General features: G+C 43.5%; 2 protein-coding genes across 6 annotated transcripts in view; one reads left to right on the top strand and one right to left on the bottom strand.

Moving 5' to 3' along the window:
* Positions 1–26,862, top strand: part of LOC141980637 (uncharacterized) — a 53,381-nt gene that overhangs the window by 13,976 nt on the left and 12,543 nt on the right. The window lies entirely within an intron of this gene.
* The window catches only part of PTPRB (protein tyrosine phosphatase receptor type B), a 107,656-nt gene continuing 84,583 nt past the window's right edge, over positions 3,790–26,862 (bottom strand). For both annotated transcript variants that reach the window (XM_074942052.1, XM_074942051.1), the window contains 13 exons: positions 25,099–25,205; positions 23,738–23,837; positions 21,002–21,085; positions 20,868–20,885; positions 20,656–20,737; positions 20,127–20,217; positions 17,170–17,246; positions 16,223–16,357; positions 14,322–14,444; positions 13,954–14,117; positions 12,928–13,063; positions 8,968–9,088; positions 3,790–8,045 (listed from right to left, as the gene is read on the bottom strand). In XM_074942052.1, coding sequence (XP_074798153.1) covers positions 8,023–8,045; positions 8,968–9,088; positions 12,928–13,063; positions 13,954–14,117; positions 14,322–14,444; positions 16,223–16,357; positions 17,170–17,246; positions 20,127–20,217; positions 20,656–20,737; positions 20,868–20,885; positions 21,002–21,085; positions 23,738–23,837; positions 25,099–25,205 — 1,261 coding nt within the window. In that variant the 3' untranslated portion in view covers positions 3,790–8,022. The remainder of the gene's footprint in view (positions 8,046–8,967; positions 9,089–12,927; positions 13,064–13,953; positions 14,118–14,321; positions 14,445–16,222; positions 16,358–17,169; positions 17,247–20,126; positions 20,218–20,655; positions 20,738–20,867; positions 20,886–21,001; positions 21,086–23,737; positions 23,838–25,098; positions 25,206–26,862) is intronic.

The raw sequence follows: 26,862 nt of genomic DNA, 5'->3' as shown, positions 1-26,862 counted from the left end.
AGCTGCTTGAAGCCTGACACCGGCCTAGCTCACACACGATCCAGCAGGAGCCTACGGCTCGGTAAACCCCTGAAGGGCCCAACGAGGTAGGCCTGCTCAGAGCATCTCCCCTAGATCATGCCCTATACAGGAAGAGCCCTTCCCCCTTATACCCAATAGCACAGTGCTCAGAGCACTGCCCCAGAATATGGGGGGGGGTGACAGGTTCAAACATAGACAACGTGTGGCTCCCAATAGTGTGTGTGTGGGGGGGCACAATCTAAGGGGAAGACGTGTGACCACCTCACATGTCTCCTCTGCCCAGCGACCCCCTTGCCCCTGCACGCAGCCTGGGGCTGCCATGCTCTTCCCGCCCTAGGTTACCTGCAGGGGGAGAAGGGGTCTCTGTCTTTCTCCTGCTGCACCCTCCGCAGCACGCTGGGCCCGGGCGGGGAGTAGGGTGGAGCTCCTTCTCAAGCCGCTGAAGCTGGCCGCCCCGGGTCACTGCTCTGTGCAGCACAGCAGCTGCCTGAGAGACAGCTCTGCTGGGGCAGTGGCTGCCCCCCCTCCCCTCCCCAGACCCGGGTGCCCAGGACAGGGGCCAAATGAGTCAGAAACATGCCGGGGGGAGACTCTGACTCACTCAGCCCCTGTCCCGGGCAGGGTCAGCCTGCTGCTGCGGCTCCAGCCTGGCTCTCTCTGGCAGCCACGCTGCACAGGTGTGAGAAGTGACTGGTCCTGCCCCTCTTGCCTCCAGCTGGGGCCCAGCTGCCAGGGGCAGGGGCCAAGTGTGCCGGGGTGGGGGGCCTTCTCCCTTCCCCTTCCACCTGGCAGGCCAAGCAGAAAGCCCTCCCCACCGCTGGCTTCAAATCCCTACTCTGCCTGAGCTGGAGCAAGGGGCTTGAAGCCATGTTGCTCACCTCCTAGGTAAGTGCCCTGACCACTGGGATACAGGGGCGCTGGAACAATTTGTGCTGCGAGCCATTGAACCAAACTATAAACCCTGTATATGATGGAAACCCATCAAGCGGGGGCGAAGCGGCAGCACCCCTAGTTTCAGCACCTACGCTGGGATATTCAGTTCATCTGTCTAAGCCCAATGCCCCCTTGAAGATATTTCACTTTGTATAAAATACTCAACAGGCAAAAAGGAGAAAGCTCACCTCCAACTCAGGTTAGCATCTAGCCCAGGGTGGCCAACCTGTGGCTCCGGAGCCACATGCGGCTCTTCAGAAGTTAATATGCGGCTCCTTGTATAGGCACCGACTCCGGGGCTGGAGCTACAGGTGCCTACTTTCCAATGTGCGGGGGGGTGCCCACTGCTCAACCGCTGGCTCTGCCCCAGGCTCTCCCCCCCCACTCCACCCCTTCCCGCTCCCTCCCCTGAGCCTGCCGTGCCCTCGCGCCTCCTCCTCCTCCTCCCCAGAGCCTCCTGCACACCACAAAACAGCTGATGGGGCGAGAAGGGGAGGTGCTGATTGGTGGGGCTGCTGGTGGGTGGGAGGCACGGGTGTGGGGGGCTAATGGGGCGCTGCTGATGGATTACTGTGGCTCTTTGGCAATGTACATTGGTAAATTCTGGCTCCTTCTCAGGCTCAGGTTGGCCACTCTTGATCTATCCCAGTGGTTAGCACACTCAGCTAGAAGCCCTGAGTGCAAGTCGCTGCATCAGGCAGCGTTAGGATTTGAATGGTGGTCTTGAATATCATTGATGGGCACTCTAATCACAGGGCTCTGGGGTGGGGCATTGGTCACTGGAACGGCAGGGGTTTTTCCATAAGTTAAAGTATGTAGACGTAGTTTCAATGAGGGCATTATAAAGGCTTCATTAGTAACATCTGACTCTCTTCACTAGGCTGGTTGCTGACATACTGGCTTTACCATGAAGAAGAGCAAGAAACAAGGTGTGGGCCAGTCATGGCTATGCCTAGGTTTGGTATACCAGCTGCCATCGAAGATAATGACTAGGAAGGAAAAAATGAATAACCTAGACACAGGCTGAGAAACAGGCCACCTATCAAGCAGCCAGGTGTGAACCCCCCCCACCCCCGGCTAGAAAATGCTCCATCCTACCTCTATAAAATCTAATATGCTCTGGGGCTTCCATTTGATTTTGGTAATATTTTCTCTGTCGCTGCCATGTCCTGGGAAACCTAAAGTCCAGAAACAAAATAATATAGTCCTGCTGGTTCTTTTTCCAACAGGTATCTAGAGCAGCCGAGCCCCACACAGCAGCATCCAGGTCGGGGCTGCTGTCTGACGCCTCAAAGCAAGGGTCAGGGTCGGGCCTGCCGGCCGGTCCCACATGGCAGGCATCAGGGTTAGTGGCAAGGTCTAGCATTGGGGCTGCTGGCAGGCCCCGCACAGCAGGGGTCAGGGTTAGCGGCAGGGTTGAGTTGGGACTGCCGTCCAGCCCCACACAACAGGGTCTGGGGTCCCTGCCACCCAGCCTCACCACGGGGGTGCCGCTCCTGGCCCCACTCTGTGGCGGGGTCTCTGCACTAGAGGCACTGGGCATAGCGGTATATGTAGGAGGAGGGTTGCGGGTGGGGGGGGGGGCGGTGCTGTGGGTCTCAACCTGCAGCCCACAATGATTAATAGGTTGAGACCCACTGATCTAGAGCAAGGTTAATCTTTATTCCTTTCTGCTACATTAGTGACTTTTGCCAAGCTATGGAACATATTGCCTTTTACCAGTGCCTCAGTGCTATTGTTTTGTAGATGTGTGTGAGTCAGCACAGAGTGTGACTGAGAGCTAAGCCCTTTAGCTCATGCATAGAAGTTCTAGCTGACTTTTTGTCCTCACCACACATCACCTCTGGCTGGCTACGGCTACACTTGGAGCTGGGCTGGGGGCGGGGGCGGATGCACACAGACTTGCTCATGCTAGCGCTCACTGTTAAAAACAGATGTTTAGCTGCACTAGCACAGGTAGGCTCACCCCCCATGACTACATGCCCATGGAGGGGAGGGTCTAGGTGGGTTTGTACATAGGGGTCGCTAGTGCATAAAGCCGCTGCCAACGCTAGTGTGGCCACAGTGCTATTTTTAATGAACTAGCTCAATGAGAGCGAGTACAAGTCTGCCTACAAAAGCAGGAAATCACACCCCCTGCTTCGCATCTAGCAGTAGCTTTAGAGGCACTGGTGAATACCAAATGGTAGACAAATGTCACTATGCCCTTCAAATAAACAGAACGGCCTGTTCTTAACAGCAAATTGCAACTACAGGCCAACACAGCTAAAATGCTTGTTTGACTTACTTAGTAATATTAGGCCTGCAAGCAAAATAATGTCTTTAAAGGCAAAAAAGCTAGTTGTTAACTAGCATGGTTCAAATCTTGGTGTAAACTTATGTTTCTCCACTGTAGTCAATGGAGTGATGCCCATTTACATTAGCTGAGGATCTGTTCTAATTGGTACCGGTGCCTTGTGACACGACTATGGAAGAGCAGGAGCTCAAGTGCCTGAGCGCCATGACAGCTGAAAATGAACTTTGGATAAGAGATTTCACATTGGTTACTAAAGGCCAAGAGAAAAGTATTTGGGAGGAAAAAGCCACGGCCACTCAGTAGCATATGGTGTATGTACTTCTCTCACGAGCACACAGTCGTTGATGAATTTAATGTTCTCTGAAGACAGTCTAATTTAAAAATCAAACTCACGTATGACCTATTCCCTAAACACCAGGACAACACAAATCCGTAATGCAAAAGCAGTCAAATAGAGGACGAGGACATGAGTTTAAATGAACTGTTTTATTCATGAACGCTGTGTAAAATACACTCAAATATATTTGCTTTGTAGACTGGAGTAAAAACTATAAAAGTATATGTAACAAATACATAAATTAAATAAACAATAGTAGTGTAGTTCTGTGCTCACCTATTGTTTGTTAGGAACACAAATATGAATAATTATATAGCATATGAAAATGGAATATTTTTCTGCAGCCATTTTTTTCTGAAACTTTACCCATGCACAGAATTTATGACTAGCTAGCTTTAAAAAAATTGTTTAGCAATGTAAAGTAGTGTGCTATTTGAGAACACTATATAGTCAGCTCCTTGACTTGACTTACTGTATGGTTTTAGCTTTCAAATTAAACCAAAAAAAAAAAAAAAAGCCAACCTGCAAATTACTCACCCACCATTACTGATACTGTATACCACAGTTTCACACTAGTCCATAGTCATATGTATTTTCTGCTACAGTCGTTCAACAAGACCAATCTTATCTAATTAATTGATCTGCTAGGTCACGAGTCATAAGCTGCTTTACTTTGGGCACAGGAGTGTCACTACACCAGGGAGAAAGGGGATGGTCACAGGACAACAGGCCACAGGAAGCCTGCTAGTGGAAATTCATCTTTAATTCAGAGATGCACCCTCTAGGGACAATGGGGCCCAGAATGCAACACTCAGAAGGTAGAGGCTGAGTCATCAACAAAATGACTCATCTTATGCTTCAGCCTATTCACACAATTGAATGTCCTTGAAGCATTGACAGACAGGCAACTAATTATATGCAATTGCGAGCCATGCTAGTTATGGCTTGTGCATTGTGTACAAGGACATGCAGTTGCTGTAGGCCATACCTCAGTATTACACATGAGTAGCTACAATCTATGGCTCTTGGCCCAGTCGCTGCAGATCACCCTCCCAGGTGATAACGCTCAGGCCATTACCACCCAGTTTAGGAATAGTAACTTTGCATTGTACTTGGTCTCACTTTGCTGTCTGTTGTTCCAGCGCTTTGCTTTCCAAGGCACAGCATCAATGCCATGGCATACTGTGTAAGCTGAACACAAAGCTGCTCTTAGGTCTTTATGGGCACTCCAGCTGAAGCGAAATTCTTTAAGCCGCTACATAAGGAGTACTTTTTTTGGCAGGCATTTATCAAGCACATTTAAGCCACATAAATAACTATAGCAGCAGATACAATTTATAAAGTTGCACTTTCATGACATCTTCACAGTGTGTCTATTGCAATCATTTATTTCAATGACCTAGTTGTAGTAAAAAAAAAAACCCCACCTCTTCTCTAAATCTCTAGCTATGTTATGTGAAAGTTTTTGCTAAAATAGGTAGTAGGCCTTGCATTGGTATTGCACAGACTAAAACAATTCATCACACTTTTTATTAAATACTTTTCAATTAAAAAAAAAAATTAACTAAGGGCCCAGGCCTGCAAATGATGCTGTACGTAAGTGTCATTGCTCATGTAAATAGTCCCATTGCTATTAATTTCCTCACATGAGGAAAGGGGGGGGGGGGTGTTTTTATAAGATTGAGCCCCAAGTGTGCAAATCCTAGCTCAAGGGAAAACAACACTGAGTGTTGCTTTTTAACCTTATAATTGGAAAACATCAGGAAGGGGATTCTTAATTTTACAGTATATAAAAATCTTCAGTTGAGGATTATGTTCCTTAACAGCTATCGTTCTTCAATATAGTCCAGCCTGTTTGCTCTAAGAGTTCCCTATTGGTTCTGGCATTCTATGTCAAGGCACAATAAATATAATTAATTATACTAACTGGTGGCTTGCACCAAAAATATTACAGAGCTTCTGACATTTATTTGTTCTCAGTATAATTATACTGGCTCCATATGAATATGTCAGCTGATTAGCTAGCACGCAGAACCAGTCATACTGTGTGTGTGTGTGTGTGTGCACTGTCACATATCTAGGGAGAAATGTGAAGCTGTTCAAGAACACGGTACGCGAGTGTTTAGGGCTGCTCATCATTTTAGTAAATGACAGGGAGGAAAAAGTTCATGACCTACAGGCACTGTTAGAGTAAAGAAATGATGAAAACAGACTTTGGCTAGGGCATCATGTTTTGGCTGCTGATTTGTTCACTTTAAAGCCACAGAGACAGGAAAACAACTTTTAAAATAAAAAGCGGAATAGGCTTTGTAGGCTTTTGAAAATGATGAACTACAGCTATAGACCATTTACAGTCATGGACGCATGCCCTCCAAGCGCACGTTATTGAACAGGTTTCATTTCCTTAGCAGAAAAAAATGTCATGGTACTACCTAGGGAGGAATAATTTATATGGTACATTTGACATTCCTTCAACGTGCAGTTGTACTGATGGGAACTAACCTCATGCCTCAGTCACTGCAGTGTGTGGGGTGGGGGGGGCCCACCGGCCAGGGAATCAAGGTCATTGTCACACAAAATTATCCAAACAGTTAAAGCAGCCTAAAGCTTTCGAGCAGCTGTGAAACCTCGTATGAAGGGAGGTCTCTGGAGCAGCTGCAGGAAGGGTGTCTGGGGGACTCCAGAGCGAGTGGAGAGACACAGGGACTGTAGGGATGGTCTATCTAGGGGACTTTGGGTGACCTACAGTGTTTGTGAGTAGAAATCCCTGGTTGTTCTGTGTTGGCCAAACCCACCAACCCCACTGAGTGGAAAATTTGAGGAAAATTCTGCAAGGGCAGCCTTGGTGTTTTCCTCTGCTCTTCCATTGTCACTTTCATGGGTGTTTCCGCAGCAGGGAGGGACTAGCCTCAGCATGCAGCTGTGCAAAAAAGGGTTATGTCCTCTCTTCTTGGAACCTGGGGCAAGGTTCCTTCTTCTCAACCCTAATACATGATTTTATTTTAATTCTGTGGAACAGGAGCTGTTTTCTCCCCGCAGCTGGGGCTGTCCTGAAGTGCTGGTTGGGACAGTATTAAACTTTATGGGCCACACAGCCTGGAGTGGGGGTACTGACATGCTAAAGAACAGGGAATTTACAGCATCAGAGGCTCATTTGAACAACTTCTCCTCCAAACAACTCTGCCCCTTACTCTCAACAAAAATATTCGAAGTTTTTGTCTTGTGGCAGGCCAGATAACCTGTGTGGGAGGAGATCGGAAGGCAGGCCGAACTACCAAGCCTTTTCTTTCTCCTTTGGAAAGGATTGTTCTTTAAACAAAGTATTCATTATATATTAATAGTGAATTGTCCCGTTCCTGTTAATTCAAAGTGTTTTTTTTTTAAACACAAAGAAACAAATGCTATTGCTAGGAGTGCTCAGGTTACAGTATCTTCAAGGGAAAAGTGATCTCCAATAAAGACCAATGGCAGCTTAAATGCCACTATTACTGTGCAAACTGTTTCCATCTTTGGCATCTGTAAATCTGTATATTCCTGTGGGGGGTCTATACTGATGTTATCCAGCCCTGCCTACTCTTTAAACTCTCTTAATAATGACTTTTGTTTTAAAGAGTGATAAAAATTGCCAGGTTTTGCATCCTCATGGAAGTAAGTCTCTGCATGTCAGTCAGGGTGAATGCATGTGTAGTTTATTTATTGTCTTTCGCTGCATTCATTTACGTAGTCATGCAGGTCAAATCAAAATCAGACCTCCCATCAGAGTAAAAGAAGAGTTCTATTAAACTTCAAGGCAACATATGTTAATATTTTTCCATTAACATTCAGATTACAGTGAAACAGTTGCTCATAGTGAAGTGGACGGTTTTTTATTTGGATGTTAATGAGGTTTTGGTAAATGGTACATTGCAGCACCCTGGCATTGTGATTTGATCAGAATGGATGAAATCCACAAGCAATCAGCAATCAATTTAAAGTTTAGAATTCCTTTACCTGACATGTATCTTATTTCATCTTGTGAACACTGAGTCAGCTAAAAAGGCTGGCTATCCTTAATAGATTTTTCTTGTATATTAAGTGCCAATACATAACCTACTCCAAACTCAGCAGTTCTTTCTGACACACAGTTTAAAATAGTTTATGTAAAAAAGTTCCTAAAAACTTTAGTATGGAAAAATAGTATTATCTGAAGCTTAATATTAATATAAACATTATAGAAAAAATACATCTTTACATAACACCAAAATACAATTATATACAATAATATCTATTACACTTAAATTATATATCTTTAAAAAAGTCACCAGACCAATAAATTATACACAGCATCAATAGAAATGTCTGGCACTGCTCTAGTGCATGAAACACACACACACACACTCACTCACTCACACAAAGTTAACAGATCTGATCACAAAAGCAGGTGTCTGTTACATTCTTAGTGTCTTGAATAAACAGCATCTGAAAGCAAGGAAAACAGATTAGAAAAATCACCAGTCTGTTTTATTTTCCATCTTTAGCAGATGAATATGGTGTGTGGAGAAGTGGCGGAGCACCAGCACTGTCTAGAGATTGGTATGACAAGAGGGAGGCACTGAGCAAGTTCCCACTCACAGCTCCGCCATTACACTTCAGTCATGAGTTGTACAACTCATGACATTTCAGTCTTTGGCCTCTCACATGTGGAGGTGGGAGTCAGATCACCAAATTCTTTTCCACTTGGGAAAGGAGCCAGGCTTTGAAGATAGGTCATCAACAATGGAAAGCAAATGTCACTTAGTACTGTTAAAAATCACTTGTGTTGCACTGGAAATATACATGGTGTTTCATGAAAATAAAACACTTTCTCTCTCCCAACAAGCTTATAAGTAAAATGGACCAGACAAATGTGAGATGTGAGGTAAGAATACGCAAGGGAAACCAGGAAGAGACAGTTGGTGAGTGAAGGAGGAAGCAAATATTTCTGGGTGGAGTGAGTTTTAATGAGGCGGCGAGAGTCTTGGAGGCTGTTCCTGTCATAGGGGACAGCTTAATAATGTGTGAGATAGATAGAAAAGAGTGTGAAAGAAAGCTAATGGGAGTAGTAAGGTGATGGCACTGGGAGGTGTATATGATGTGAGTGAGTGGTGCAGGAGGAAATGAGATCAGAGATGTAGGTGTGGAGGTGAAGCTGGGATTTAGTGGGGAAGCCAATGAAGAGGAGAATGAGATGGCCAGAGTGACAAGAGAGGAAGACAACCATAGCACTAGCATTTTGGATAGAGTGGAAGAGAGAATGTCTGACAGGAGGTTATAATAACCCAAGCAAGAGATAATGCAGTATGTCCCTAGCTATTAAATTGTGAATCTGAAAAGCTTTATAATTCAATAACTTTGTTCCTACCTCTGTGATACTCTGGATTCACATTTTCATATATTGGAAACAAGGGATTTTCTTGTTCACTGCGTAGCTTTCTTGCTCTTAACACGTCTCTCACACACTGATGTAAATAGACATACTGACACTGGAAAAGAGGGAGGAAGTGTCAGAAATTAGTGAAATCTGCAAAGGAGTAAGAAAGTCTCACACTCAGATGCCATTGAATGGTAAAACATGGAGTGTTTTGCAACACCTTTGTTCTAAGGGAGATAAAAAGCCATGTCGGTTGTTATGGGAATGTATCTTTTTCATAAGGTTATTATTTGAGCAGGTTTGGAAAATTCTCCAATGGAAAATTTTTCCACTGAAAAATGGCATTTTGTTGAAACTGAAAATTCCCGTGGGATGTCGATATCAACATTTCTTTTGGAAAATACATTTTAAAAAAATTTCAAAAAATGTCAAAAAGTTCTGTTTCGACATATTTGGAATGGACTGTTTCAATTTTTCCAAATCAAAATGGACTTTTAGTTTTGAAATAGCTTTTATTTCATACTGTTAAAATAATGAAAAAATTAAAATATCGAAATCAAAATGAAATGTTTCCATTGACCTAAAACTTGAATTTTTTTCAAAATGTTTGTTTCATGGGAAATTTCAGAATTATTTATTTTCATTCTGATTCAGAAATAAACAAATTTTGAAATAGCAGAAATTCCTGTGACATGGAAATTCCGGGTTCTGCACAACTGATCTGTGTAGCAGCTTTCCAGTTTACTGTTGCTACCCATGCAAAAAATTAAGCCTCATGTAACATAATGAAGTAAGCCCTAGTCAAGTATGTTTTTCAACCTTCCTGATAACTTCCATGCTGGGCAGGGAAGTGCAGTTAGGCCCTGTTTATACTGGACAAGGAAAGCCTGTGGGACCCTTTTCTAACAAATTATATTTAAATATGGATGGTTTTTACCAAAAAAAGTCAATGTTCTTTCCCTTGCCAGTGCTGACAGGATTTAAATGTGCTATAAACTGGTTTATTAGACTATGATATTAACTGTGACTTCCCTGGTTTTCCAGCAAGGTTAGCCCTTGTCAATGCAGACCAAGTGAACTGTGTTCGCTCCTTTCTAAGGCTAGTGTTTGAATAGTTTACTAGAAAGGAGCTAAGATGTTGTTTTGACCAGTGTGGACAGGACCTAACTGATATGATCTGCTATTCACCCTTCGCTTATGCATAAACTGCTAATTCTCCATGCCTTGCCGTTCTCTCAGAGCAATGACCACAGGAACACTAGCATTACATGACAAATGTATTATAGTACCCATAGACATTAGCGAACACCTCCTCATAGGCTCTTGCTTTTAATTTTTCTTTGCCTTAAAAGCATCATTTCCCCAGGGACCACAATTTTTTTTCAACAATTTCTCTTCATTTGCATAACAAGTTTGATTGTTGCTCTGTACTTTTTTCTCTACTGTCCTCTCTCTGGGAAAGTTACAAAACCTGCTGTCATGCACATAAGGCTGCTGTCTCCGGGGAACAGAATTCTGTACCCCACCCACCTATTCAATGGAAATTTGGTCAGCGCACAGCATCTTCAGTTAGCAGATACTGCTAAGGGTTCATGCTGTGAGTGAAATGGGGCAGCGATTCCCTGCCAGTTAGGCAGCTGTGGAGACCGCTCCCTATCATGCTAATCAATATTATTTCATTGTTTCCTTGTGCTCTCCTGTTGTCGATTGTCTGGAAGAGTTTACAATCTATGTCTCAAGGCGGGGCTGTCTTTTCATTCTGGGTCCGTGCAGTGTGAAGCACAATGAGACCCTGCTCCACGTCTGGGGCTCTGAGCTGCAGGGAGAGGGCTGGGGGGACTGTGGAGTCCTCTCTGGCCCCAGCCCTGGGACAGCCTGCCTGCACCCCAAACTCCTCATTCCCAGCCCTGCCCCACCAAAAAGCCCACACCCCCAGCCAGAGTCCTCACCCCCCTACACCCCAACCCTCTGCCCTATCCCTGAGCCCCCTCCAACACCCCAAACCCCTCATCCCCAGCCAGAGCCCTCATCCCTCCACACTCCAACCCTCTGCCCTATCCCTGAGCCCCCTCCAACACCCCAAACTCCTCATCCCCCCCCCCGAACCCTCACCCCCGCCCCCAGTGTGTAATATAGGGAAATTGTTAAATTCTTACTGTTTCCAGTCCATTTTTACAAGATTAAAATATATATATATAATCAGCTTACAAGGCAGGTGTGTGGGGGGCGGGCAGGACATGGACCTGTTCTGGTCACCACCAATAATTATACAGACGTGCCACCCCTGCTGAGGTGCTACTTCAATACAAATAATAGAGTGTCCACTTCCATCTGCCCACCCTCCCCATCCTAGGCTCTCCCAAATTAACAGGTGAAAATAAAACCTTCTTTTTACATAAATATAGAAGTGGATTTTGGAAGTTCTTCTAATGAAGCCATGAATCTGGTTCATGCCAGATGCCTCAGGTTCAGTGGAGCCTAGAACTCCAGCAATTCCCAAAAATAGTTTGCTAAACACAACCCTTGTAGTAGTTACCTCCACCCCAGGATTATGGGAAACCTTCAATGCAAGAAGAAGCACCAAGAGAAGGAGAAAATCATTTCTAAAAGGTTTGTTAGAACTTCTTTCTGTGCTGGATGCACTCCCTAGCCTTGGAAGGGGAGGGATCAGACTATTAATCTGGGCTCAATTCAGTTTTCATTTTTGCTATGATTTTATCCCTGGGGTTGCTCTGGGGATTCTCACTGTTTGCTGTATTGAGGCTGTCTACTCCAGGGGCTTGGGTGGGACTCAAGCCATCACTGCAAGGGTTCGGGATAAGATGGAAGAGGTGGTGATAGCTGTGGTGGGTTGTTTCCACAGCATAGTATATGAGTTCTCCACACTCCTGTCAGACATTTTACCTGGGTATGGCATCTGATTAGGACTTTATGCCAGGCTGCCACCGAAGATCCACAACCAGGTCTGGGAAATTCTGACTTTGTACTAACTAGAGCTCTTCAGTGATTAAGATAGCATTGAAATAAAATTCAGTGTCTCCTCATGCCAATGTGCAGCCTTTGCAGACATCAGCAAACTTAGCCACCCATAACATAACCTCCAAACTGCAACAAAGAGCTACATTGGTATCAGGCTGCACAGCCCAGTAAACCCGCTCCAATTTCTCTATTAACACGTTCCACAGAGACAATGTACAAGCTGCCTCCATTACTCTGTTATTAAATTAGTCCCTAAGTGTTTAGCCACCAGTCTCTGAAAGTGATTTTCCTGCACTTTTAAAAGCATAAAAGACTTGCTTATCCTGTGCTAACAGGATAGATTCAGTCCCTTTTCTGCATAATGGCTTAGGAAAAGATTGATCTTCCTTCCCAATAGCAAAATGAAAGATGGACATGTCAGCCCAGTAAGTACAAGGACACCACACAGCTGCAAGGTCAAAGTGCTACGGTTTTAAAATAATAAACACTTGAGTAATTATCTCCATCCTCCATTGTTTTCTCCCTTTATGTCTGCCTATCTATCCATCTTAGTGCCCATCCCCAATGTACTTAAATGCTTATGTTCCTTCCCCCAATATATTTATCTAACTCAGTAACTCCAGTGCAATGTGCTGTTAAAGGTCTGCTGCACTACACTCCTGGGGGTGATTGCAGTTCAGTGGCGGGTGAAGTGATCCCTATTTCTAAGATGTGTATAGAACTTGATATGTAAGGGCCCGATGCAGCTCCATGGAAGGCAATGGAAAAAAATCCCACTAGCTTCACTAGGAATAGATCAGGTTCTAAGTGCTACAGTACCTGTTAACATTCTTACAGTGGTGCCACAAGGCCTAATTTATGAACAGTTGTGAAGTGCTTCGAGATCCTCAGGTGAAACTCTCTCTGTGTTCAAACTATTATTATTATATTAATGATGAAGATGTGCCGTGCTGTGCCATCTCCAAAGCTTACCTCTGTCTGAACCATGTGAACCCTGTGAAGTCTTAGATCATGCACTGCTCCATAAATATCCACTGAGTCCTTAGAGTCTAGTTGCTGAAGGATTCGATCCAGTGCAATGAATGTGCCTGTCCTACCAACACCAGCACTGAAAAGAGAGGGAAAACACAAACCCACTGGGTCAAAGCTCTCACCCTCTTTACATTTCACTCAGGCAAGGAACAGATTGGCATTGCTATAGATCCATCGTGGTCTTTGGATTAACTGCACTATACAAGTGGCAGCTCTGGGATTTCAGACGGTAATAGTTTACAGTGGAGGTAGATTTTTCGTTTGGAGTCATAGAAGAGCTAGTTGTGATATCTCCTGTTCCTGTTTGTCACTATGGATGAAGTTAGGCTGACAGTTCAATATATCCAAATCTGTTTGTAAGGAGCCTTTAAAGTTGTTTTCTTTCTAGAGATGAACTGGTCGATTCAGACTATGACCCTGAATATGGACCCAAATGTTTTACATTTTTGGGTGAGGTTCTTTGGCCTGTGTTATGCAGGACGTCAGACTAGATGGTCACAATGGTCCCTTCTGGCCTTAAACATCTACGAAGATCTGGACACACATTTGCAGCTCAAATTTACCACTAGTTATGCTTCACTTTTTCTTAATTAAAAAGGGGTAATGAGACATTGGGCCAGACCCAGCAGTGCAAAGGAGACTTAAAAATCAGCCAAAAGGCTGCAGCTGAGGGTCCCCCTGGAATAGCAGGTGTGCCAGGGACAGTGCTTTAGTGGTCCTACCTGGAGGCATGACCTCCTGAGAGCTGTTATTCACTGGCACGAGTTGGGCACCCAGCATCTCTTAGGATGAGGGCGTGTGTGTCAAACACTGTTCCTGACCACCTAGCCCATAGTCTGTCTATTAAAGCCTATGGCTGTTCCATAGAAATTTAAGCAAAAGTTACCCCCGGAGAGACACATTAGAGATCTTTTAAATATATTTTATAAAACTCCTGAACCAGTGATATCCTGCTTTCATTTATACCTGCAATGCAGAATGGTTGGTCCGGTGTCTGGAGTCCTGTTGATATAATCCCTTACAGTTCTTACAAACTGGATCAGGGACTGGGTGGTCTCTGGAACTCCATGGTCTGGCCATACTGTGTAATGAAAGTGACGAATGAGCCTCTTTGAGTCAAGCTGCTCTTCCTGTCAGATCACAGAAATGTGGATAATCAGGACAGTTAAGAGGCAGATGTTCCAACACACCACGTCTTTGTAGTGAACATCATGTTCTGTTACAGCTGCCACTAGGGAGTAGGTCACTGGAGAGCAATCAGGATGTGTGAGGTTTAACCATGCTAAGTTTTCCTGACAGATTTTTTAAAAATAAAATAAAATAAATGAACATACACTACAAATTTTAAACTCCCTTATTGTCCATTCCGGAAGCACTGACTCAGACAGCATCTCAACTATCAGGTCTCCGTAATACAAGGAATCCTGGTCCAGGGGCCAGTAATGATCGCACTTCACCTGTATGGACAAAGAAAAGAGTGTTTCAATAATAACAACAGCTGGAGCCAACCTGTCATATTTAAACACCTTCTTATCTACTCAATTTTTGCACAGGGTTCCTAACTGTCCCCCGCTTCCAAGGAGGCAAGAAGCAGTCACGCATCAGTAGATGGACAATTAAGGCAGCTAAAATAATCCATATGCACATGTAGTCAACAAAAGACCTAAACACATGCTTAATTAAGTATGCAAAAGGTTCCATTGCGTTAGGCATTGCTTAAGTACTTTGCTATGTCAGGGCCTAAACAGCAAAAAGCATTTCTACATACAGTTATGATTGCTTGCACTCTTTAAGACTATGTTTAAAGCAGAGGTTGATCTGGGCTGATTCGGTGAACCAATACTTTTTCCTGGAGTGTGCTAGAATCTGAACTTTTATTTAAAAAAAAAAAAAAATTAAATCGCTAGCTCTTTTAGTTGCTAAAGACAACTTTCCACCTTACATTTTACACCTTACACCTTTAGTTGCTAAAGACAACCTTACAACCATACATGGTCAGAGTATGAACCGATTCAGTGATATCTACCTGAGTCTGAAGACAGCCTGAAACAACAGCTCTGAAAGAAGCATGCATTGTCTTATTCATGACAAGGGTATCTTAATTATAAAGCCTAATGTTTGCAATTTAAATGTCAACATTGTTAACTACTTTACTGTTGATCAAAGCACATGAAAAGAGGAGGGATGATCATATTAAGAACATCAGCTGTGAGTAGACTCTTGTTTTGACAACTCAAGAAGATGGAGCTTGGACCACTACTTCCCACACCTCCCCTCAATTTAATCTCTGGTTTAAAGAGTGATCGGGTATGCAGGGAAGCTGCTCTGGCTTTTTAAAAAAAAACAACAATGCAATGGACTTGGATGTAACCATTACCTCTGTGTGTCAATATGGGGGCATCAGGGAAGGAAATAATATTTCTGGTTTCTACAGTTTAGTCACTTGCCTTTGTACCATACATGGAAGATATTTTTATGGTGGCTCATATTCTGATTACAGCAGCATAAGTTTTATGAGGTTGTCATGGACAGTGAAATAAGTAAGTGAAAGGCCCAGAGAAGTTTCATAATTGTAATATACTAACCTTAAATAAATAGACCATGAAGTACATGTAATGGATGGTGCTTATCTCATGATCTTTATTGATTTCCACCTTTCTCCTCCCATATCCCAACCTTTTGTAAGTTGTTATCCCATGCAACATTATGTCTACCGACTGGTGTTGAGAAGCCCTTATGTAAGTAGTCACGCTGAAGCCACTCACTGTGATTACAGATGCAGAATTAGGCCCTTAGAGATTGCAACATCTTTGGGTAATTGTTATATACCCTTTAAGTGCCATGTGTGCTTAGGATACTGTGTTTGTGCCGTGGGTTCTATTCTTAGCTCTCTCACTGACCCGCTGTGTGACCTTGGATTTGTCACTTCACCTCTTTGTGCCCCTGTTTCCCCACGTATCTTTTTTCTGTCTTGTCTATTTAGACTGCAAGGGCCAGATGTTTAAAGGCATGCAGGCACCTAACTCCTACTGCAATCAAAGAAATTTAGGTGCCTAACTAGCTTCAAAAACCTGGTTCTAAGCTCGTAGGGGCAGGCATTGTCTCTCACTACATGTCACTGCCTAGCATAATGGGACTTTGATCTCAGCCAATGTCCGTGGGTGTTAGTGTCATACAAATAATAAATACAAAATTTAAAAATAGTAATGAATAAGCAAGAAACCTCGCTACTCACTCGGCCCTTCTCGACACACTGGGTTACCATGACAATATTGTGAACATTCTGTTCCCATGCCATCTTCCAGAAATCATCTTTGGTGCCAGGCAAAGGGCCCTGAGTCGCAATGTATTCTCTGCGAAAATTATTGCCCTACAAATCCAGAAAATTCTAATTAGTTTCTATAATGCCAGAGAAAGAGACCTTATAGCAACTGCAAACAAACCACCACTGTTGTGGCATCAACATCTTCACTGCAGCCACAGCTTGAAAACTAAAGGACGCCCTAAACTCTGGAAGCAGAAGGCTGGTGGGAGCAGAGAGGAGGAAGAGAAAGTGCCAGTGTATTTAAATATTGCTGGAAGGTATTTATTATCATTAGTCAGAGATTTTTCATCTTTCTATTGTGTTCAGCACTGCCCTAGGCATTTTGAACCACTGGGTTTTTGTTTTGTTTTGCTGTTTGCCATTCATTAACTGAGCTCTGGATTGAAATCTGGATCGTTAGGGCTCTGTTATTATCAATCATAATTCCCTGGCAAAGGGCACAATTGTAATCTCAGCCAATTTCACCATAATACAAGGTGCAAACACTTTCAGGATGAAATACAAGTCCAGAAGTATGATCTCAGTGATAGCTGTGCTTATTGCAGAAATTGTATAAAAACAGTGACCTTTCAGAAGTTGTCCTTGGCCAATTATAACAGCACTCTTATATAACTATAGCAATCCAGGGAAGCAGTTTTAAGAGCTGACTGAATCAGTCTCAGTTAACTGTATGGCAATCAGACATGGCCTTTCAGCACACACACAAAAACAGTTCTCGGACTTTTAATTAAAACCAGTGAACATATGAAAGGAGAATCTAGAATACATAAGAATCTAGCTACATGTTAAGTTTCACAAGAAGGTGAAATTACCATTGGAGAGACAAGAACTATAAAAAATACCATTGAGCCACTTACTGGTATGTAGCTTGCATTAATATAATCTGAGCAAGGATCATCATCTACGTTGGAAAGCTTCACTCTCGATGTATCATCTGGGAAGAAATGTATTACAAGAGGTTTATGCCTAGGTCTTGATTTTCATCCCTTTCACATAAATGGATATGTGCCCATGTAAAAATACTGACTGCACTTTCACAGTCAGAGTTGGCAGGTTTGTTTGCAAATGATAGCTACCCACATTTGCACAACACCTTTCACCGGGGGGTTCCAAAGGACATTGCGGCCGATGAGCGAGATTGTATGCAAGGAGCTAGAACCACAAAGGTCCATAGGCACGTAACTGCTTCGTTTGGCACCTCAGTCCACAATGTAGGTGCCACTGACATGCTCAAAACTACTGTTAAGCTCCTGCCTACCCCGGTAAGTGTCTAGGGGCAGGTCTTCACTACCCACCGGATCGGCGCGTAGTGATCAATCTATTGGGAATCGATTTATCGCGTCTCATCTAGACGCGATAAATCGATCCCCAAACACGTTCCCTGTCGACTCCAGGACTCCAGCTCGCGAGAGGTGGAACCAGAGTCGATGGGGGAGCCACAGCGGTCAACTTGCCGCCGTCCTCACGGCCAGGTAAGTTGACCTAAGATACACCAACTTCAGCTACACTATTCATGTAGCTCAAGTTGCGTATCTTAGGTTGATCCCCTCCCCACCCAGTGTAGACCAGGGCTAGGTTTTCAATGGTGGGCATGTGCAAAGCTGCCTAACAGATCATACCACCCCACAGCTAACAAACTGCTCAGACCTATTGCTCAAGCTGAAGCTCCAAAGCAGGATTCTCAAACTAGGGGCTCCCCCACCAATCTCTCATGTGGGGCCCGACCCCAGAGATGTTGGTGCACACCTTCAGGATCAGCCATCACACGAACGAGAGTGTGAGCGTCTATCCCCAAATGTAGTGGCCAGAGTATTCACTTAGGGTGCAGGAGATCCAGGTTTAAGTCCCTCCTCCAATTATTTATACTAAGTGGAAAGCTCCAATAAGAGAGACAGAGAGATCCACCCACAATATACAATGCCCTGGGGGCTAGGGACTCTCCTTGGATGTGGGATTTGTGGGTTCAAGTCCTGGTTTCAAATCAGAGTGGAGATTTGAAAACAGGTCTCCCACATTCCAAGTGAGTGCTATAAACACAGGGCTATTGGCTACAATGGGATGGGTCTCTCTTGTCTTTCAGGAGAATGGTCTGGGTTTCATCTGCTAGGGCATGGGTTTACCCAGCTCAGGTGCCTAATGTCAGGAGAGGATTAATGGTGGAGAATTCTGAGCAGAGGGAGGTGCCTCCCTCTGGCATGTCAGGTAAGTAGAGGCCCAGACCGATGGGAGCAGGTGCCTAAGTACCTTTGTGAATCTGGGCCCTAAGTCCTGTCTCCTTCCTTTTGCATGACACTGATGGTTTCACAGGATCCCTGTGATAGGTGCCTACCTCCCCTCATGCATTGATGGGGAGCCTAAATGTCTAATTCAGGATGGAGGGCTGGGCAGAGTACCTACTGGGTAGGCACTGCACTGCCTAAGTACCTTTGTGGATTCAGCCCAGGGAGACTTCACCCCATTTTCCCACAAGTGAGCACAATCCCATTGCAGAGCACAAGCCTCTTCCCTGGTTGTGCTCTGGTGGATGCCAGCTACTTGAAAGAGGTAGGGAGTTAGGGTAATGGTGGGACTGTGGCTGCATCCGTCTTTGCCCCTGACGGCAGAGCCAGCAGTGCATGGAGGAGAGCACACACTCTTCCCCTTGACAGAACAGCAGTGTCTCCTCTTCACTGTGCAGCCCCCTGGGAAAATGCTGGGTGACTGAGCAAGACGGCATTCCTCCTGAGGCTCTGGCTGCAGAGTTGCCCGTCCAGGGCAGACTGAGACATAGAGGTACCATAGCGCCATACACACTTTGGGTACTTCTACCTGGCAGTTGGGTGGGTACTTCCCAGCACGGGTAGACAGACAAGTGCAACTCTGCTTGAGCTAGCGTGCTACAAATACAAACCCTCCCGGACCTACTGGGTATGTAGGTGGGTGGGTAGCCGAGCCACTGCCCATGCTACCCCCAGCTACACTGCTATTTTAAGTGCACAAGCTAGCATAGGTCTGTCTATCTGAGCTGGGAAGCACCCTCCAAGCTGCAGTTAGACATACCCACCGCGGGATCCCTTCACCACTACTGAAATGCAGCCATCTCTGGATAAAACATGCCAACTAATGACGGCACACGGCAATACTACATGGCAAGTTAGGACTGGAAATCAAGCTGACTGCTACCATAGCCCATTGAAATCGCAGGGGGCTATTTAAGGCTATTTAATTACCTCCAACAGGCGTTTCCCAGGGCTATCCTTATTCTCATGTGCCACGTACTGCCAGTATCTTTGGCTTGTATGAAAGAGGACTCCTTCAGGATTATCGCCTTCTGCCATGCTGGGGGCACTGTGCTACTGCAGGCTCATTATTAACTCTGAAGGAAGCGACTGTCACCTATCGATGTCAAATGAGTGATTTGTGGCCACTAGACAGGTTTGAACTGACAATATCTGAATGACTAGGGAGAAAGTAGCCCGGCTGCTATCTGGTGCTGATCACACAAAACACACAAGACAAGGTTTCTATTATTCCTACTATCTACCCTGACAGAACAGCTGAAAGGCTAGAACAGCTGAAGCCTTTTATACACAGAATGAACACTAGTCATCACGCCTCTGGTGGGAAGTGAAATTTCATGAGAGCTGCTGTTGTAAAGCCGCTCGTGGCCATACACCGTCAGCATCAAAGCACCAAGACTCGGCTTGGCAATGCTATTTCATCTTGGACAGGGCGAAACAAGGAAAGGGATATGCTACATGCCCCATCCCATCCAGAAAAGAAGTGAAAAATAGCTGGTGTGATGTAATGTTATATATCCAAACATAAAACTTACAGGGCAATATATTATTGTATCGATTTTTCCCTCTGTTCTCTGGCAAAAGCGCTATGTCACATGATTGGCTTCGACCCACATCTTTTAAGTCCTGTAAAAGGCCGAAATGAATGTGAGGTGAAAATCACAGGATGCTACAAAACGGAATGTACAGCATGCAAGGAAAGGAACTTATTTTTATTATACTGAAATTAGAGAACTGGTGGCATTGGCTTGAGCCAGGCACACTGCTGGGAGGCACTCTTCAAGATTTGCCACACAGCTCTGATAGCACAACTCAGTCCTGACCTTCAGCACATCCTGGTGATCCTGTGTTGGGCCTCTCATGAACAGAGGCTGCCAACTGGATCAAGTTGTGGTTCTGGCAGCAGGACAAACAGGGTCTAAGCTGAGACTGTCAAACTCATTTTCACTTGTGTGAAGAAGACCAGGGAATGCATGTCTCTGGGGCTGAAGAGTTAGTGAGCCAGAGTTAGCACCCAACCAGTCCATTCAATAAAGAAATGGTTCCACTGGATTGGATTCGTACCTCATATTCCTTGGACAGGAGGTAGTTGGAATCTGCTTGGAGTTTGGTGAAGTGCGCTTCAAACTGATTTACTTTTATTGGACTAAAACATTCGACAGAAGAAAAAAGACAAAAACCAAAAACACCCAGTTATCCAAGGAGACAACAAGGACATTATTCATCTAATTCATTACAAAGGAAGATGTTTTAAATGAAGAAATATTTGCTTTTACCTGGAAATTCTCCGGCTCCTAGAAATAATTTCAAAAGAAAAAGAAAGAACTTGTCAGTGAGTGACTGGAGAGACTGTTTCATCTATGATGCCATGTTAAAATAGTTTTCTCTTAGAAACAAATTTTGAGATTACCCTCTCTGCCCCAAGTTCAGATGGACGGACAACGGCCTGTCCCTGCGAATGCTCAGCCTTGCTGTAGGTCGCTCTTGGCCATTACTGCAATACAAAGGAAGCTATTCTTACTTTGGTTTTAGTGCTATGTTCAAATGTCAACGTGAGTTGGGCAACAAAAGTATCTTGTGGCAGGAAATAAAGAAAAGGAATAAAAAGAGATGGCTGTTTCATTTGCTACTCTGAAATGGATCTTTGCAGTTGCAGAGTTTTCCTGTACCTTAGTTTGCTGCCATAGGACAATAATTTTATATCATATATAGAAAAAACGGTGTAAAACAGTAATGGCCTGTTTTTTACCATAAGAGACACAGCCCAAACTACCACTAAAGTGGGTATTAGCGCTAGTCAGGAATTTTTTAACTGACTAATATTTAGCTGATTCGTCAAAACTGAAACTTTTCATGGAAAACCTTTAGTTGGGAAGGTTTCTCAGGTTCAGGAGGGAATTTCCCGTGAGAGAGAGAAGCACCCACCCCAGCATAACCAATAGACCGATGACCAGGGCGCTCACCTGGTTTAGCAGAGACCCAGGTTCAAGTCTCTGGTCTGAATCTCACTCTGTTGGTTTTTTTTTCCCTTGAAAATTTTAGAAAGGTCTTGGTTTTGTTCCAACACAGAATGAAAAAAAATTTCAAATCCTCAAAATTTCTGGTGACATAGAATTCTTGTTTTCCAGCCAGTCCTAGTGGGTGTCCTATGGCAGGATAAGGCCTAAGCAACTGATCTGTAGAACATCCCTGTGAAGTAGGTATTATCCCTGGTTCCATGCAGATTGGGGAACAAGTTACTGCTGTGCTTTTCAGAAGTGCAGAGTGCCTGCAGCTCCCACTGGCTTCAAGTGTTGTGGGTAGGGTGACCAGACAGCAAGTGTGAAAAATCGGGACGGGGTGGGGGAGTAATTGGCACCTATATAGGACAAAGCTCCAAATATCAGGACTGTCCCTATAAAATCGGGACATCTGGTCATCCTAGTCGTGGATGCTTAGCACCTCTGAAAATCAGTCCATTTGGGACTTGTGAAGGATCAGAGCAGGAGTTAGTGGCAGCACTCGGATAGATTTGGGAAGTTCTTGGAATTCATTCTGTGCTCATTCCACTATTCATGGCCAGTTTACGCCCATCTGTTCTTGTGCCAACATTGTCCATTAGCTAAATAGCTCTTCTCTCTTCCTGGTGTTTACTGGCCATGAACAAATTCAGGTTGGAAATTAGAAGAAGGTTTCTAACCATTAGAGGAGTGAGATGCTGGAACAGCCTCCCACTAGGAGTTGTGGAGGCAAACAACTGAATCAGTTGTAAGATGGAGCTTGATAAATTTATGAATGTGATTATATAATGGGGCTGCCTGCAATAGCTAGGATCTGGACTTAGTGACTCAGGAGATCCCCTGCAGTCCTACATTCCTATGTTCCACTAAACCACACACACTGTCTCTCCATCTCTGATCACCATTTGTTCCCTCAGAAACCTCTCTGGTAAATGAAAGAAACATTTACCTATTGTATGTGACACAGAAAAATATACCGACGTTCACTGACCCATTGAACAGAGCTCATAAGAAGAAATCACAATACAGTTGAGAAAACATGCACTTCATATGATTTACATTCAAACTATGTAGAGCAAAAATAAATTAGAGGATAAGGGACATATTTTCAAATGCAGGTGCCTAAGTAGCAGCCAGGAGAAAATGTGTACACCTATTGTGAATGCAAAACCTGCATTTTACTCATGCATAATGGTAGCGGTGTATGCATACAGATATGTAGGCATGCATTTCTCTGTAGGCACAAACAAATGCAGGTTTTACACACAAGTGCACATGCTTTTTCATGGTCAGCATCTAGACATCTGCATTGAATTTGGGCTTATGTGTCTAGAAGAAACTGCTAGAGAATAATTTCATGCAGACTAAGAATTAGAGCTGGTTGGAAAACAATTTCCAACATTTCAAAGAAAAATTCCATTCCAACTCCAAGCAAAATGTTGCATTTTCAAAATTTCCCACAGAATAGAAATTCCAAATTTTTTTGACTCAGAAATATAAAAAAAAATTCATTTCAATACTGTAAAATGTTTTGTTTCAATAAGGTAATTTTTTTATTTTTATAATGTTAAAATATTATATTTAATATTTATATATATTTAAATTAAAATAATATATAGATGATATAAAATTAATATTATAGAATAAAAGTCAGTTCAAAATGAAATGGAACAAATAAGTCAAAACTAAACTTTTTGATACTCTTGAAAGAAAATGTTTCAATGTTTCCAAAATGAGAGGGTCAAAATGAATCATTTAAAAGTTTTCCCATCAAAAATGTCATTGAAATCAACAAGTTCTCATGAAAGGTTTAAATGAAGCCACATTTTCTGACAGAAAACTGCTCCAGTGAAAATGTGTTGACCAGCTCTACTAAGAACCAAAGGTCCCATTGCAGCCTTAAATCATGCAACTCCTATTAATCAGTGGAAATCCTGTTCCTTAATCAAGGGTAATATGGGGCTTCTTAGTTCAATATTCAATTTGTACAAATGGTGAGGGAAATGGAATTAGGTTTTTGCTTTCCTAAATACAATTTAAAGTTTTCATCCAATTTTACACCTTCCTCAGTGTCTCAGATTGAAAATCATGTCTAATTTCAGCAGACCTTGTGCAAGAAAAATTTAAAAAAGGGAGTTTCTACTTACCTAACTTTTTGTCTGTAGACAAATAAAGCAGTGACAGCCACCACCATCACAATGAGAAACAAACCAGCACTCACGCCTTCTATAACTCCAAACATGGGTTCTAAGATAGATAGATACACACACACACACACAGAGCAAAGGAATTAGATACATACAGTGTTATCAGTTAAAGACACTGAAATAAATACAAAGGAACTTCAACTGCATATATATTTGGAGGACTGGGCTTTGATATTACTTCCTTAGTTTTTCAAGAACTTACACTGTACATCAGGTGGACAAGAAACAGGTAGAAGAGAAAAAAGTTCTCTCCTTCCATAGAATGAGGGAGTGAAGAAACAGCCAGATTTCCCAGGAGTTCAGATCTCCTCCCCAGGCTACAGTAGTTCACTGGGTTTTTCAAACTGAGTCTAGGATAATTCACTGATTCAGTCCCATTTCAAGACCATTTACACTGGATGACAAAACCATTTCATTCTCACATCCAGAAAGGAACTGTTGTCTGGATTCAAGGGGTTTTTTGAGGCTTAATCAGTGTTTGGAAAGTACTGAGATCCTTGTATCAAAGGGCTATGCTATTAATTATTATTTGTATTGTAGCAGTGACTCGAGACCCTCAGTCAGGGACCCCAGCTCTATTGGGCAATGTGTTCCTTCCCAAACAATTTATAACCTATGGGCTTATTGCTCCACCATAGCTGAGATCGGGGAACACAGGGGGCTGGTTGTGGCTCCCTGATCCTGTGCTGCTTGGCCACGGCATAAGTCAAGAGTTGCTGAGGAGCAGGTCTAACTCATGCCACTGGCATAAAGTCCCTAGGTGACCTTACACTGTGAAGGATCAGCATAGTTCTGCCACACCTCCCTCCCACCTCTGACATCTCTCCTACACCCTGGACACATGGGACAGCAGGTGCAGGAGGTGGTTATACCATCTCTCACACCAGAAGAGAGCTCCCCTGCACCAAGGGAAATTTCCACTAGCCATTTCTGTCCACTTTGAGCAGCTTGAGTGGCAGAAAGCAGACCGGAGAATCTAGCCTTATGTATTATTTCTATCCCGAAGGATGCTGCACAGTCCTTGCTCTCTCTCTCTCTCTGGCTCCCTTTTAAAGTGAATGCCTATAATTTGTAGGAAGTTTTGTACTTCAGAAGGAAATCATGGATGGAAGGGGAAACATCACAGCTACTGTTTTAACCGACAGTGCTGAATACCGAATATTAACTGGCGGAGAGCTTAATCTCAAAGTAACTCAGTTCAGCAACAAGGTCCTTGCTGCTCTCTCCTACCCACTCCAGCACCAATGGGTGTCATACCCATGTAACTGGTACAGTTAGTATAGAATAAAGGAGAAACTCACCTGACTCAGTAGTGATTGGTAAAGAGAAAAAGGTATCTGAGAAGAGTGGCTCAGTGAATTCCCTCAGGTCTTCACTAAAGAGCTGGGTGAAAGCTCGGATACTGATTCTGGAAAAGCAGAAGGGTTTATTAGATCTTTTTGGGAGTTGGTATCAAACAGGAGAAAACTAAAGGTTAACACAGAAATAGCAAAATCACAAAACAGGGCTTCTGGACAATATTTACTAAGTACATTTCCTGTGTCTTCTAACTACTGTTATTGTTATACCTTTTGTTGTTCAGCTTCTGCTTTAGTGAGAGTTTCAAAGCCAATATTTTTAGCACCTCAGCAGTTCATTCCATTTTTTAGTATCTTTTGCTCAACACTATGTGGGGAAAATGAAAGAAGGACTAGATACTAGGTGACACACCATATTAAACTTGGGAAAAAAAATTTCTGCCTAACTGTGTGATCAGAGGGAAGGCTTATATATCACAGTGTGTTCTTTGTATAGGGCTGCAGTAAGCCAAAAAAACTGCTGACTAGCTGATCTATGGATATAACTGCCCTCAGTACTATCATATGGGGTCTTGGATTTGGATTACATTCTATGCTTCTGATCCTGCACACACCTTTGCATGTGAATAGTCATATTCAGGACCTACTTCCATCTCTCCAGATATTAGGCCTGTAAATGGACTACTTATGTGCATAAATGTTTTCAGGATTGGGTCTTTACCACCTTAGGCTCCTGGGGATCATGAAAGTAGTCCCATGAGCTGGACAAACTAATCACAGTGAGCGGCGTCTTTGTTGGATTTAGGTCTTTGCTATTTTCACAAGCTCCTGATTGCCAAAAATTTGTCACTGAAAATTCATCAACAAATCTGTTCACATGAACACATTGATTTGATTGGACACATGGTCACCTGGTAAGCTTCTGTTCTTTGACTGGATGAACGTAGTTGTTAAGCAGGTTTCTGATACAGATGCACACAATGAACAAAATAAAAAATTCTGCAACATTCAATTGAAATTCACTGTTTAAGTCCATGAATTTTCCTCTCAGCAAACTCATTTCTAAGAGCATTCACAGAAAGCAAAAGGAGCTCAAATGAAATGCAAGCAAATTCATTAAAAAGCTGAAATGAGTGTCTGTGAAAGGTTTGTTGATCTAGTCACTCAGCTCTCATTGTGGCTTTGGTAACCTGTTGTGGAGGTTCCTGCCGGCCAGCTGATAGAATTTAGAATCAAAGAAGTTAAGAGGTAGAAATCTTTACTCACAGTAGGTCTCATTCTGAGTAGGGATAAGTGGGCATAATTTCCACTGAACCCAGCTAGAGCCCACTTGAAAGCTGCTTTCACTTCAATTGCACAACTGCCCCATTAAGTTTTTAATAGTCCACATTTAGTAGCTAAGCTTGATTTAATGCAGCAGAGAAAAGTAATTACATTTAATGTGAAGCTGCAGCTTCTACATAAACATACATGGTATCCAGTTTATCTGAAATACAAATCATAACTGTTTGGGGATATTACTTCAAATACTCTAGTTTTTGGCTAAAATCTAAGGCCTAGATGCTGGGTCACACTGCAGCTGCTTTCTGCTGTTCCCTAGGTGCAAAGTGGCCTTAAGGTAATTGGATTCAGCCCTTGGAGGTTCATGCCAGTGTAGAGGATGCAACAGGAGGTGTACAGGTGCTCTAGCAGCTCCCACACCATGCCCAACTGTGGCTAAATCTTCCCTTTGTCCTGGTCAGCCTCAGCTACTGTACAGGCTTCCTG

This window comes from Natator depressus, chromosome 1 (assembly GCF_965152275.1).
Source record: "Natator depressus isolate rNatDep1 chromosome 1, rNatDep2.hap1, whole genome shotgun sequence".
NCBI lineage: Eukaryota > Metazoa > Chordata > Testudines > Cheloniidae > Natator > Natator depressus.
This window is presented reverse-complemented; position numbering and strand designations above follow the sequence as displayed.